Below are 15,728 nucleotides of genomic sequence, written 5' to 3' on the forward strand. Positions count from 1 at the left end.
AGTAAATAGGATGAATAGGGTAAAATGACATCAAGTTATAAGATCTACAATGCATAAAATTTAACTTCAGAATGAAAATGCATAAACACCAAAACTTGAACTCATCTCCAAAGTCCAAAACTTATTACACTATATGGCATAAACAAATTGATATGTATCATGAAAAACATTCCCTGAAACAATATCCTCGTCAACATCCTATGTATGGGCATGGTCAATGTCTTGACTCAATCCACCAAACGCAGCACTAGTGCTCAGAATTTCTATGAGAAGAGTGTGAGACAAATAGAAAGGGGGTTCATCTTTAGATAGGCTACAATTAGGGTTTTGAGAAGTTGCACTTTTAGAATTTTTTTCATTTTTTGTGATTTTATGTTTGCACCAAATTCCAATAAGTCATGTTGGTTGTCACACTCGTTGGGTCACGGTGTAAACTCATTGATTAGTTAAGCACTAATCCCATACCAATTCAAACCCTTAAACAAATAGGAAAATGTCAAAAATAGTTTCAGCAAACCAATCTAACCTAAAACCCGAGACCATTGAGTCTTATGGTTTAATTTTAATTTTGATAGGAAGAGATTCAAGGATAAAACATAGTCCACACTTATCACAAGTGTTGGATCATTTATTATCAAGCTTAGTTTAATTTGTATATCTCATTATTGCACTTCCTAAGGATGGAATTGAGAAATTGTATCTTTCCTATAAAAAGCCCAATTAATTATCTAAGAACATTCAAATTCCATGTAAACATAGCTTAGGGCATTGGGATAACTACAAAACAAACAATTGAGATACATCTCAACAATCCTAGAAAATTAATACAATCCAAAACTGTCTCTGCACACTTCGAAAGTCTAGGAATCCTAGACTCCCAACAGGTAGCTTAGGGCATTGGGATAACTACAAAACAAACAATTGAGATACATCTCAATAATCCTAGAAAATTAATACAATCCAAAACTGTCTCTGCAGACTTCAAAAGTCTAGGAATCCTAGACTCCCAAGAGGTTAGCTCAATCAATTGTGCCCTGGGTGAGCTGCCCTATTCTACAACTAGAGGTTTAGTCAGGATGCCATCCATGAAAGTGGGGAAGCATCCCTTGGGCTTCCCCGCAGGATTTTCCTTGGAGAACAAAAATAAAAGTGTCTAGGCTACCAATAACTAGAAGGACAGGCAATAGGTCAAACAAAACCTCCTAGCTGCAACCATATCTATAGTTAACTTAAATCAATTAGTGCATACATATTCATTGCAACACATCAAAAAGAATGTTGTTGGACTAATTCTTTGTTGAGTATATAGAGTTTCCTTGATAGTTCTAATTGTGCACGCCATTCATAGTTATCTAAGTCAGAAAAATTCCAACTGCCCTAACAAAGAAAAGGATGTCAAACTGTTAGTGGCTACAGCTTCCTTGATAAATTATTTGGCTACCTAATTCATCTTTGAGATCTGCATTGTGCACATGTAGACATATTATATGGTAGCCCATTAGGCCGATAAGTAACTGTGTGCTTAGAAGAATACTGGTCATCCCCTGTGGTGGATAGAACTGGCCGCTTGGCAAAAGTTCAGTAACCACTGTAAATCTGGTTTCATTCTTCTCGAAAACCTAAATTTTGACCATGGTTTGCATCTACTCCAAAATGTATTCATGGAGTTATTCATGTTTCAATAAATAACTAGAGTGCACAACTGAACTGCAGTAAACACTACAGAAATGTAAAGTTTTTTCATCAAACATTACTATAGCCTGATTTACTCCAAAATGTATTTGGGGAGTTATTCATGTTTCAATAAATAACTAGAGTGCACAACTTAACTGCAGTGAACATTACAGAAATGTGAAGTTTTTTCATCAAACATTATTATAGCCTGATTTACATTTGAATACAAAAAACTCTCAGTGCTGATGGGAAACCTCTTACTGGCTCACCATATTTCTACCAAAAGAAGAGCAGTTTTGGAAAAAGTAGATCACTTACTAAGCTCGCCCATATATCAAAGATTGTTCTTTAAGGAAAAAAAATATGATATTAACGAGTGAATCAGAAAATACTCACAGCATCCATTAATGTCTGCACTTCTGATTCATCCATATGGGAACCGAGCTTATGAAGACCTGCTTTCAGCTTTTCATATGATATTGTACCACTGTTATCAGTGTCCATCATCTTAAACATATCTTTAATGCCTTTGGTTTCTTCCACAGATAAATGGTCAGCAATAACCTACCGACAGTGCCAATTCAATATTTCACTCAGATATAAATAAGTAAAGAAACAACAGTGACATTTATAGAATCAAAATGGTAGTATCAGCATGAAATCTTAGCCAAAGCTTTAGCACTAACCCTTAAAGCTTTCTTTTTGAACTTATTCGTCATAGAAAATTGTTTAAGCCTAGTCTTCACAACATCACCGAGGGGAACATTTGGAGCCTTTTTGGCATTCTGTAACCAAGGATGCTCTGCATATAATAACATACAAGTAAAAGACTTAATATTTGTGACTGAATTTTATTTGATAGCCACTCTAAAAACAAAGTGGTTAATCAGAGATGGCTCGATGCTAAAATACATATAACTACAAGTTATATCTGCCTAAAAACAACATTTTTTAGTAAAATACCATGCTTCCAAATCCTCTAGTAGAAATTTAGAAGAAAAAAATGAAATTACAACAAAATCAAATTATATCTTATAGAAACACAAAAGCCTAACCAACCACACTATACCCACCCCAACAAGTATAGAACCTTTAAATGCTAGAATGGAAATTTTTTGAGACAGCAGGAATAAGAATGTTAACAACTGTTCAATTTATTTCCCCAAATATTTGAGTTGTTCCTTCCAATGTTTCATATTTGGAATTAGATGACTATCTTCTTTCTTTTAATGCTAAAAAAGTTCTCTATTATCCATGAATGCCAGTCCACCTCATTTGGTAAAATGTTAAGAATTACATTTTACAAGATTGGTTGCAAACCTTAGAACACGGGATGGATCCATAACTAAAGAAGAACGAGGTAGAAAACATCTGAACCTATGGGAAGAAAGAGAAGATGATAGGAGAGAGGGAAAGCACTCTCTGCAGCTAAGGACAGCAGCAATGGATCACAAAAAGTGTGACACAATAAATCAAAAACAATGTCCAAAGATGGTAAACTGGTCAATGCAACTGAAAACAACAAAATCTAAAAGTCCAAGAACAACAAATAAAATAACAAGTAAGATGTAATGAAGTTCTGAGCATGTCAGTCCTGCACACAGTTAAAATCACTAAGCACTAGAGAACTATCAGCGAACAACAGACCTGCCCATTATAGATTCTATCCCAAAAAACTGTTAAAGTATTATCTAGTGAAGATGCTGCTTCAATAGTTCGCTGCAAATAACAAGGCAGTTCTTCTATGACTTCCCTCAGCAAATCTATTTGCCTTCACAATTTGAAGTCTCTGGGACAACTTTATGGTACATAAAAAAGGCTTAGAACAGCCAAACATGCAAGACAGACTGTCACATTACTAGAAGTTCCCCACAAATACAAATGGCATCAGAAAATTACTTGCTGAAGAGCACAATCAAAATCAGGAAAGATTCCAAACCAAGAGGCATTCATTCTAGCCAAATGCATAAATTATAATGCTAAGCCTAACAAGTTCCATCTAAACAAACTCTTCTAGACTTTGTTTAGATGGAACTTGTAAGGCAAAATTATAAAAATGCTACCAGCAGGACAACTAAAATCAGATATATCCATCTTATATGTATCCAAGATAAGAAGAGGCCAAACTTACAAAAGAAAGGTGAGCACAAAAAATAAAGAAAAGTAACGTTCACACCTTATGGAAGATGATACATAAATCCAGCTTCCAATAATTTCTTATCAAAATCATTTCGAACTTCCAATTTCAAATTACCAACCTTCTAAGATTTTGCATTATTTAATCAAGTGTAAAATTCCATAAAGACAAGTTTTCAAGCAAAAGACTTCATAGAATAAAATGTTATCTTGGCTTTAAAGTTTTCAATAATAAAAGCAAAAAACAAGCCATATCACATGTACCAAAACCATCTTTGAAAATCAAGTCATTATTGTTGCTACAAGGCTTCCTTCGGTGGCTTGGGACATATGTACCTTACTCTAAGATCATGGGAGTTTGGGTGCCCCTGACTTGAAAGCCCAAGGGTGACCCTGAAATAGGCAATCGAAGGGGATGGCCTTTGGCAACTCTTTCTGAGGCACCGAATCAAGCAGGCTCAGCATATTGCAGGGATTAAAGGTCCCTTTCAAATCTATGACATCATTGATAATGTGAAGACATTTCTGATCTTAGGTTTTGTTTTGCTCAAAAGGGTGTTGGTGGAGTCGCAAACAGTATATGCATTTCTTCATTGGTAGATCAAGGAACCTTGTGATACCTAAGATCTAGCATCCCAACCAATCTAGGTGTTCCAATCTCGAGAGGGCCAGATTGGACTCTCATGAAATTATGCAAGTAAAATGTTCACTAGGAAAGGCGTGTGTCTCTTGAAGGACTTGTAGGAACATGGCACCCAGTAATGCCACACATGAACTCTAAATTATGCTGAAAAGCTATCTAGTGCCAACAAGGCTATTTTAGAGGGTATTTACCATATCATTTCAGAAAGTTCTTATTTAAACTATAGATGCATGGGGAAGGACCGACATGGAGGGATTAGAAATGGAGGAGTGGGCAGCTTATTTATATTTAAGATAAGGGATTTTTGAAACTTGATTAGGCATTCATTGGACCTTGTTACTCATTATATAAATGATGCTTCTTTGAAAACCCAGTTGTACAATGGTTGAGGAGGTGTTCGACCATTTGGACGACTTATGCTTCTTTCAAACATAAAGTTTTGAGGTGGCTTACTGCCTCATCAGGGAATCAAGAGTAGGTTGCACAACCTAGGCATTATTGATTCAACATGTGCGTTTTGTGGTAAGGATGAGACAATGCCATATATTTTTTGGAAATGTCATCTTGCCAAAGTTTTCTGGGCATGGGTTCAGCCCCAATTCCATTCCCTTTTTGTAGCCACACTCTCATTGAAAGGCGCTTTGACTAAGGGGCACTTGGATGGCCACCAATAGCTGCAAATTGTAGGGGCATTCAGTTCATTTAGTGACAATTGGGTTCTTGTATAAATATCATCATAAAGTTACATTCAATTAGGATCCTTAGCACCTAACCTTAGAGAATTCGAGGAGGTTTAGGCAAGAGTTGGCTTTGCTCCTGAGAGTTCACATGTGTGCATGCCTTTGAAATGTTCATTCATTCTCTATGGGGATTGGGCTCAAATGCTAGCCTCTTCAGCTTTTGTAGATCAAGACTTTATTGGCACCCCTATTGTCCACATGTTGTAAAGACCTTGAATATTGATGTACTTATTTGTCCTCTAAGCAATATATGGAGAATTTTTTGAAAAAAATGAAGTAGCTACATATAGGCATTCAAATTAGTTTTCAATCTTAATCTAAGACAAATTCCCTATTCTTTCATACCATCATTTTGTAGTGTTGTCATCAGTGATACAGTCATAGGACGGGAGACTTGCAAGTTATAATTGTCAACCTAACATGTTAAATCTTGAATTTATACTTAGCTTATATTCAGAAATCCTACATATAAGGAGAATCTAAGAGAGAGGCATAGAAGACATGTATGTGAATTAAATAGAAGTGCTTTATAAGAATGAGTCAATTTATCATGCCTTGATGAGCAACATTAATCCTTTATTCCCTGGTTTCATATAATACTTTCAATACTAAGACATCTTCCTCGTTTCAAAGCCATTTGGGCTGGCTTGTGCTCAAACTTCTGCCTTTTATGACTTTTATTGCAAATTCAAAAATTCCACCTCACACTGGCAATTTCTAAATTCTTAGATCTAGTCCCTGTGAACTTCAGCCTTAGGGCTGATATGAAATAATAGTTAACAGCAGCAAAAAATAGAAAATATTTCATCACTTCGACCCATCCCACTAGGCATCCAAGAGAAAAGATACCAAACATATGCCAACACGTTTCCACACTTGTGGCACACTTTTCCAAGCATATACAAGATCTGAAAATCAATTCATTGCAGTCTATCTTACAGCAGAGAACTTCCTATCTTGTCTTCCAATTATATGTTAAATCACTTAAATATGTCAAATCAGCATGAGCAATCAGTGTTGAAAATTAGCCAACCAAAAAGACAACAAAAGCTGAAAATCAGATCTGCAATTGAACAAGTATTGGACCTGGAAACTATATGTATGTGTGGGTGTGTGTGTGGGTGGGTGCGGGGGGGGAGGTGGGTGACAGAGAGACAGAGAAATACACACCTGCATACTGCAACTTTATCGAAAAACTGATGCAATTCTTCGAGCTCTCCAAAACCCTAGCTTGGGAAAACCATGAAAACTTTAGCCACCACCAAAGATCTCCAACAAGCTAGCTCTCCTTGGCAAGATAACTTTTCTCCTCCTCCTCAATCAATCTCCTCTAGGGTAAACTTGAGCTTCTTTGACTCCTTATGGCAAAACCCTACCCTAGATAAGCCATGAACTGCTCCGAGAACTGTATGCTACTCTCCTCACATCTCTAATACAGGATGATGAATGAAAAGTATGAGTAAAATGACTCTTCTTCCTCTATTTATATTAGAGGTGAGGGAGACCAACAATATAAAGTGGACCTAAACCTCCACAAAGCAGCCTACTCCACACAAGTAGGCCAACACATGTGAAGTGATACACACAACAAAAGTGCACATGTCAACCTCCAAAGTGATGTTATCAATAAGCAAGCTTCCAAAGCATGAGAACTCCAAAAGATGTGTATAATGCTCCTCCTCAACAAGCCTCCAAAGGCTCCAATACTCCCCGAAAAGCAATGTGCTCTAAGCCCACCACACCTACACGACCACTTCCTCAACCAAGCATACTCAAGTCAAGTAGAAGCCTCCCTAAAAGCAATTCAATTGTGGATGTTACCGCAATCAAGCTAATGGGTTGGCTTCTTGGCTCAGCGTTTCAGTATCTGGAGGTGCAAAAAGGGCTACACATCCATGTGGAGGCGCCCTCCTTAATTTTGCCTAAAACAATAATTTATAAGTGGGGAAGCCTGATATTCATACCTAGGGCCCTACTGATGCTATTTAATTAATGGTAATGGTAAATTCTTACCATTAATTGTTTCAGGATGTGAGAGTAAGAAGAATTTTAGGTCCCACTCAAAATCTAGCAGACTTAACAGTTTCCAAGATTTCAAGATTGGAGGGATTGCAATGTTTCTAGATCCTATCCTGTATGAGGGTATGGAATGATCATTTAATCAAAGGCACCAAGCCATCTATGTATCTCGATGTTGGTGGGATTAATTGTCGAACTCCTCTATCATGACCCTAGTAAAAACGTACCCATCACTCAAACAAAATCTCGATTTGACATGTTAACCATTTATTTATCTTATTTTAATGCTTAAAAGGTGATATTGATGATGAGAACCTCAATATAGGCAATGATTTTGATGTCATGACCCTAGTAAAAATGTACCCATCACTCAAACAAAATCGATTTCACATGTTAACCATTTATCTTATTTTCATGCTTTAAAGGGTGATATTGATGATGACAATCTCAATACAGACAATGATTTTGATGATATGTAGGTAATTGTTGTAGCATGATTTTTTTGGACTTAGAGATCATCCAGAGCCTATTTCTTGATGTATTTTTTATTCAAAGATGGATTGCACTCTGTGTTATTTTTGTTATATGCACCCTTGCTATATATATGAGAAACAATGCATATTTGTCTATAATGGTTTGGATTCATATGGATGCATATGATTATTTATGTATTTTTTTCAAAATTTGAATATTTATGTATGTATATTTTGGTTGACCAATTTTTTGGTCTAGTTTTTTTGTCTCTCAGTTTTGGGGCCTACCAATTCAATGACTAGTCTAGTTCTTTGTCCATTGTTCATTTTCAATTTTAACTTTTGAATCTTGACATAAGATACTGATGACCTTAGACAGAGCTATGTTACCGGATCCGTCAAGCTAGGAGGGTGAATCGGCGGATCCCCGAATCAGATCCAGATAACCCTAGATCCATCTAAGATCCACTCAAAAACATATTGCTATAAATGAAACTTATCGAATAGCTAAACATGTTGTTATACTGTACGACTATTCACCTGCCACTTGAAGTTGACAGTGCATTGTTGTCCAAACGGGGAAGACAATGCGAACGAAGAGAAATCACAAACATCGCCTTGTTGTCGGGATTAAGAAGAGGACGCTAAAGTGAAGAAATTTCAGAGATCACGATGTGGTCGGGAGTTTGTTCACTAGCGATTTAATTTATAGTTTATTTTCTCAACTTTAGTTTATTAACTTTATGTCATAACAGAACTTAGATATTAATTTTCAATGTATAATCTTTATTGACTAACTTTATATTTGTTTTAATATATGGGTTTTTATATATTATAAGTTTATAATTTAAACTATATAAAAATAATAATGGATTAGTAACAAGTCACCTAATAAACTTATAAGTTATTTGCATTGACAAGGTATTTACTGTTTGGTTCTCTTTATGAATGTTTAATGATTGTCATAATGTTTCTAAGGTTTGATCATAATTGACAGTGGCATCACAAAGGGTCTTAAGCTCATCGAAAATTGGTTTCCCCTTGCATATAGTTCACTGTTTTCACAAGAAATCTACTATTGTTTTCACAATTAGCTCACTGTTGTCATTAGCATTGAATACAAGTAATACAAGTGCTTTCATTGCTCTATACTATAACTATTATTTGTTTCATGGTTGCATATGCTCAACATTGGTTTCCAACTGTTTCAAGAACACTAACATATTTGTCGTGGTGAGTTAATCACTCTTTAAAGTACATAAGCTTGAGTATTGGTAGCATCTAAGTCTCTTTGGACATAATGATTTAGCATCTTGTCAATTCATCTAAGTTACATTGCTTCTCTTTCGGGTATCTAATTGGCATCGAACGCTTGAAGAATAAAGTGCTTTCATATCATTGGGCAAATTGATAAATCTACTTTGGCATTTGAGCTTCTAATTACTTTAATCTAATTGAATATTATTGGCATGAAGTATTTCGAAAGCTTCTAACTAAAGGAAGAACATTGATAATTTTGCATTAATAATCATTGAATAATTGCATATTGTGGGGATCTATTTGGCACTTGGTAACTCGACAAATTTTCTTGTGGCGAAGATTGTGATCTCATTAATAAGTATTTGTTGTCATAATCAAAGACTAATCACATTAAAGTACTTGAAATTATTAAGCAATCTCACATCAAGATCACTCATCCTTTGCAGAGGCATTTTAGATCTAATTGCATTAAAAACTTACCTCCAAGCATAAGCTTGTTGATGGATTTCTAGGACAGCTATTCTCATCTAGCTTGAGGGGCCCAAGCAACTCTTCGGTAGTTAACACAATGACATTGCAGTTGTCAGAGCCACCGTCTCTGTAGCACCAGAGGCATCGGGTGATAGGAGCCTAACATAAGATATCGTTAATCAAGCCATTGCTTGCTTCTTGTTGGCCTCCTTCCCACAACTTACATTGTAGCCCAACTTCAAAATAGTAAGGGAAAGTCGAACTTAGATTAGCCATTTAAGTAAAATTAACCAAGATTCCCGCATTTCACATAGGTTCTAGGAATTTCATTTCATATAGGATAATAATGCATTAAAGTAGCAGTTGTCCATTCGTTACTTGGTCTTAAATCTATAAAGCAAGAGTGTTGACTCCATAAGGCACTGGTTTCAAAGTATATAAATCCAATCGAATCCTTAATATCTTGCTAAATCTAAACAAGTGCTAGGCCACTCCACTGTGTCTCCCGGACTAGTTGGTTCCTTACTCGTCCGCCGTCATTTCACATCCATTGAGTCTACCCCCCATAGCCTGTTGCTGGAAGACAACTTAAAAAGAGAGGTTGGGGATTAAGGTGGCAGCGCCCGACTTGACTCGTTGTCGCGGTGCCTGTACATTTTGAGTGACAACATTGCATATAATGGAGCATCTACACTATGCTCTCTTCATACTTAGTGTAGAGACGATATCCTACTTCCTTGATCATTGTTGCATATAACGAGCATTTGGCCTACGTGCTGCTCTCTCCATACTTAGTGCAAAGACTATTTGCACACCTCCCTTCTACTTCCAAGCGATTGTGCACACAACCCACATCTTGCTATCACCCATGATAATAAGTCGATCCACCCAATTCCCTCTCATGAAATCCTGTACCAATATCACCTTAAAGGCATCCATAGGCATCACTGTAAAATTCAATAATCACCTCCATCCATCCACATGAATTGACACATTTTTGCTATTCTTGTCACTATTCTAGCCTTGGTGTTTACTACCTTCACCGTAGTCCTGCTTGTGGCTACCTGCAAACCAAGTTGCCATGCTAAACTTGCCCCATGAAGTTGTGCGAGGCACTTGTGTTAACAAGTTTTAGTACTGTTGTTTTTGTTGATCTTTATGTTCACAAAGCACAACTTGTGCCTTTGGTTCTCTTGCTTCTTCCCCAAGACACCAATTCTCATACAAGAATCATCATGTGAACAAGAACCACAAAAAACCGACATACCTCTTTGCTTGCAAGTCTCCATATGGATGTACGGTTGAACTACTTTAATACCACTTGTCAAGAACCCTAGGGTCTCCCAATTGTTACAAAATGCTTTTGTTGCTCCATGACCTTTTGGGAGTGCGACACTGGCATGGTTCACAACTTCCTACTGTAACACAATGTTATTCCACTGAGACTATGCCTCATAATATGTTACTCTTTGATTATATTCTATATTAGTTATTTAGCGAAATCATAACTTCATCAATATAGAACAGGTAACAATATTGTCACAATCTCCATATAGCAATATAAATGCAGTGTAAACAATAGTACACAAAATTATCCAATCACATGTACACAAGAAATGGAATAAAACGACTCTTCAACTTTAATTCATATTATAATAATGAAGTTTTACATAAGATAGGCAACCACAACCTCCGGCTTGGTTCCTTTAACCATGCAAAACACCCAATTTTACATTACTAAGTCCTGCCACCAAATTTTGGCTCACTGGGCTGATTCTCTCTTTGGCTGTGCATCTCAGTTCACCTTTGTGTGGACTTTGGTTGGTTCGCTTGGTAATCTACACTACTATAGACTTGCCTGAGCCTTCATCCTTTGCAGCTCTTCATTCTTGTTTCATCTTGAGTTTTGTGTCTTTGCTCCTAGCTTTCCTTGCTCGGTTCGCAGTGTTAATTATATATAGTTTGTAATGGGGGTGGGTGAACCATTGCATTGGTTCACCTCCATGCCCTCTCGCGCATACTTGTGTCGCTTTGTTGGGTTGTCTCACTTGACGGTTCCACCTTTGCATCACAAGTCGACTCATACGCTACCTCACAATGTCGCCCAATCTCAAGTTGACGCCCCTCTCCATGTTGTTCAATCCTTCATCGTTCCACCTCTTGCCAATTTGGCTAGGCAGATGTTCCATTCTTGCACGAAGTTGTGTCACATGGTTGGGCTAGTGCCATATGGCCATTGATGCTCACTTCATTAGGTCGACAAATAATATGTGCTCCTCATCGTGTTGTCGCGTGTTGGTTGCACTAACTAGAAACCCCAACCCTTGGTCACTTGTCTTGAGGAATCGGGCACACCCTTGCCTAGTTGCGGCACTAACTTGGTTTTTTGCTTACCAAGGTGCCCACTGGGCGTGCTTGGCATCTAAACGAGATGGGGGGGCGCGGGGCTCTCACATTTTTTAAGTACTGTTTTCATGCTTAAATATAAGAAATAGCTAAAATGTGAATAAATAGATATACAAAAATACACACACACCATCCACATATAAATACAAGAATTACCCTTGAAAACCTATACCAGGGAATACCTAGCTAGAAGGTGAGACTACTCTATGCTCTCTTTTCTCTAATATGGAAATACGTAAGCACAAAAAAAGTACTCTCTATGAAGTTATTTGAGACTCGTGTCCTCTAAGGCTGCAACAAAATCTTATGTCTTTGTTTTTTTGCTCTCTAACTTCCCAATCCTAGATGCTCAACTCAATTATGAAAAATACCATGGCATAAAATGAAACCCATTCTCCGCTTAGTGTCTCGGTATTTAACATTGCCCAATTGCCATCTAGGGTTAGGTTTTTGACTTCCTCAACTCTCAATCAAAGTTACAATTTTGGTCCTAGAATCTTCATGAAAGTCCACACATGGCTAGCCCCATATGTGTGAGTAATGGGTGCTGATGTGGCATGCTCTTATACAATGGTGGTCAACATGCGTAAGGTATAACTTTTGTGTACGAGCTCTAATTGATGAAATCTTTGCGTTGTTGGAAAGGTCTCAAAATGTAAAACAACATCAAGGGGCCCAAGCTAATTCTCATAAAGTTTTGACCTCAGAAAATGCTAATTGACATAGTATCGAGGATGTGGTCCACTGGTTAGGTGGGGAGGTTTGGTCTCCACAGGTCTTGTGGTCCAATCCCGGGTAGGACTATGTATGCTTGAGCGTTGCTTCAAGAACAATTTATTTAATTGAAAAAAAATGCCATTTGACATCTCAAAATGGCTCTCGAAAGTTTCAAATTCCAATTTTCCTAGTTGGAACGCTCTACTAAAATGACCATGTGCAATGATTCTTTTAATTTTTTTTCACTTTGAAAACATCAAAATAGATGACAAATATTATAATGATCAAATCAAGATTACTAAAATGACCATGTGCACTTATTCCTCTAATTTTTTTCTTCTTTGAAAACATCAAAATAGATGACAAATAATATAATGATCAAATCAAGATAAATGATGATATAATATAATGAGTTTTTTCATTTTATCTAATAAGCTTTTCTCGAGTTATTAAATTTTGTCAGATTCTATCTTAACGTTTTGATTTCCCCCTCTAAACTTTGATTACATTCAGTTGCTACAATTTGTGAGGGTGGTCCTTTATGTTCCACTTGCAAAATCAAATATTGTTGTTTTCTAATAACGAGCTACATGTTCGTCGAGCTTTTTTCCCCCGATTTTTATGTTTAATGATTATCCATTTTCAAATTTTACTTGAATTTGGTCGAATTGTTCTCATTGTTCTCTACATATTCTTATCATAGTTATTATACGAATTTCATTACTAGTATTTTTTCATGCCCTTCGGTAAAAATAATTATCCCGAGTAAAATATTATTTATTTATTTTTTATTATTGTGAATCAGTAATATATTGAGTATCATAGTTATTATACGAATTTCATCACTAGTATTTTTTCATGCCCTTTGGGAAAAATAATTATCCCAAGTAAAATATTACTTATTTATTTTTTATCATGGTGAATCAGTAATATATTGAGTAATTTGTGCCCCTTTCACAATGAAATTTTAACTGACCCTCTGACATATCAAAAGTATATTAGTAGCGAGCAGGTGACATAATTTATGATCTAGGAAGAGCCGAGAGACATCGTGTTGGTGGGGGTGCCTATTCTCAAAAGTATATTAGTATAGCCAGCAGGTGACATAATTTATGATCAAGCAAGAGCTGAGAGACATCACGTTGGTGGTGTGCCTATTCTTCTGGGTTAGTGAACCCAAATGAATTGAAAAACGAGACATCACGTTGGTGGGGTGTGCCTATTCTTCTGGGTTACTGAACCCAAATGAATTGAAAAACAAACTGTACACCCTGATGAATAGAAAAACAAACTGTACTTCCAACACATTTCAATTTCAATATAAAATAGGTTAATAACTTTTTTTTATTTCACTTTATTTAAGATTATTGAGCAGACTATTCACATTATAATCCTTTTTATAAAATGTACCTCAATTAAATACTTTAAAAACTTCGAATATCTCTCGATAAATTTGCTCTTCTAATTGCCCCGGTAACACTGAATGTGAAGATTGTACTGCTATTAAATTGGCGCCCTTCTTTTCTCGATCAAGTTGGCCGATATACCTTCGGAGGCCGCAAATCTCCGTCGTTTGATGTTTGGGCTACATGTTAACTTTTATAGGTTACGGCAATGTTATTTTCTCACTTTTTCGATTAACCTTGCACGAATTATCATGAAAATGACTTTACGCATACTATTTAGTTGTGACCTCGATTTAACACTTGTTTAATTATGGAGAGCAACGTCTTATTAACTCAGGGTCACCATTTTCACGGATAACCTCGCCCGTTCAATTTTCTTGCCACGGCAGCTACGACAGCAGTAAATTCTGAAATCGTCTGCTTGATGATGCTCGCAACGAAACCCTTCGACCCGTTACTCAGTTTCTCACAACGTACGATGTCACTGAACGCATGCCCAGTAGTACAAAAGGGCAGAATCGCCTTTTACCAGAAAATGACGGCAGTGGTGGTTATACAGGTGTTTAGATATGGAACTTTCTGGTACACCAGTTTTGTCTAATAAACAACGATTTCCGACAGGCCTGCTTCTACTGCGTTTCATGGTTTTCATTAACAATTTATTGGAAAGCATTTCTGGAATTTCTGCTATGCGATTTCACCGTTTCGACAAACTAAATTTTTCTTTAGGAAATAAAAGATGGCGCTTCTGTAACATGTCCTATTTTATGTACTACATCTGAATCTATAGACTATGTATGTTTCTGGTGTTGGCAATGAAATCTTCAATTGCAACGGACATATTTTTTAATTTAAATTTTTTCAACTGATTTTCTGAAATGTAGTTGGCCAAGGATCACTTGTCAGAGAAACTATGATATAATGATTTTGGCAAAATGCCAGATCAGACAAGGTATAAAATGTGTGTCTTGGTATTTATTGCTGATGCCATTGAAATGCACAAAGTTCATTTATTGTAGAAATGTCCGACATAAAGACAGAAAACTGAAATCAAGAAGGCAAGTATATATAAAATAATGAAGAAGAATATGATGAATGATATGTATTTACAATGATGAGTGGCCTTGGTATTTATAGGCATCAAGGTGACCTTTCATTTAAAGCTATGTTTTTATGTGATGCACCTTTCAGTAATTAATATCGTAAGTTCTATAATTAAGGAATATACATGTGTGCGCGCATGGGCCTGTATGGGTCGATGCTGCTATTGTGGATAAAGAGAGTTTTTGTAAATATTGCAAGAAACACATAAAAGAGGGGAAGATTTATATGCTGGAAGAACACTTGACTGGTCAAAGAGGCCAAATTATCCCTTGTGATGCCATTGAGATTGGTGTCATTAGAGATGAAATGCAGAACCTGCATGACAAATTTCAAGAAGACAAGGCTTGATAGAAAGACATTGATGATGAAATGGTGATTAAAATAGATTCGGTTCCCAACCAACCCTAGTGTTGAAGTATCTTGCTCTAACCCTTCTGTCGCTGTTAGGGATCCCTTTTGTTATGTTTCTCTTATTCATCAAAACCGGCCTAGAGTTGCAGTCTTAGTTCCTCAAAAGAGGAAGAACATATAAATTTATTTTTCACCCTACTCCACCCCTACTAGTGCCTCTCAGCCCACCTTAGATAATCATTGGAAAACACAATACAAGGAGGATGGTTTTGAATATATGGCTAGACAGTGGTATGATGTTGACATTCCCTTTAGTTCTTCCTACTCA

General features: G+C 36.6%; 1 protein-coding gene across 1 annotated transcript in view; it reads right to left on the reverse strand.

Moving 5' to 3' along the window:
• The window catches only part of LOC149192746 (calcium-dependent protein kinase 13-like), a 55,246-nt gene that overhangs the window by 15,805 nt on the left and 23,713 nt on the right, over positions 1-15,728 (reverse strand). The window contains exons 5-6 of the mRNA XM_089404697.1: positions 2,361-2,476; positions 2,071-2,238 (exon numbers count right to left, since the gene is read on the reverse strand). Coding sequence (XP_089260823.1) covers positions 2,071-2,238; positions 2,361-2,476 — 284 coding nt within the window. The remainder of the gene's footprint in view (positions 1-2,070; positions 2,239-2,360; positions 2,477-15,728) is intronic.

This window comes from Pinus tabuliformis, chromosome 2_2 (assembly GCF_031772625.1).
Source record: "Pinus tabuliformis cultivar Carrire ecotype Pingquan chromosome 2_2, CPIR1, whole genome shotgun sequence".
Lineage (NCBI taxonomy): Eukaryota > Viridiplantae > Streptophyta > Pinopsida > Pinales > Pinaceae > Pinus > Pinus tabuliformis.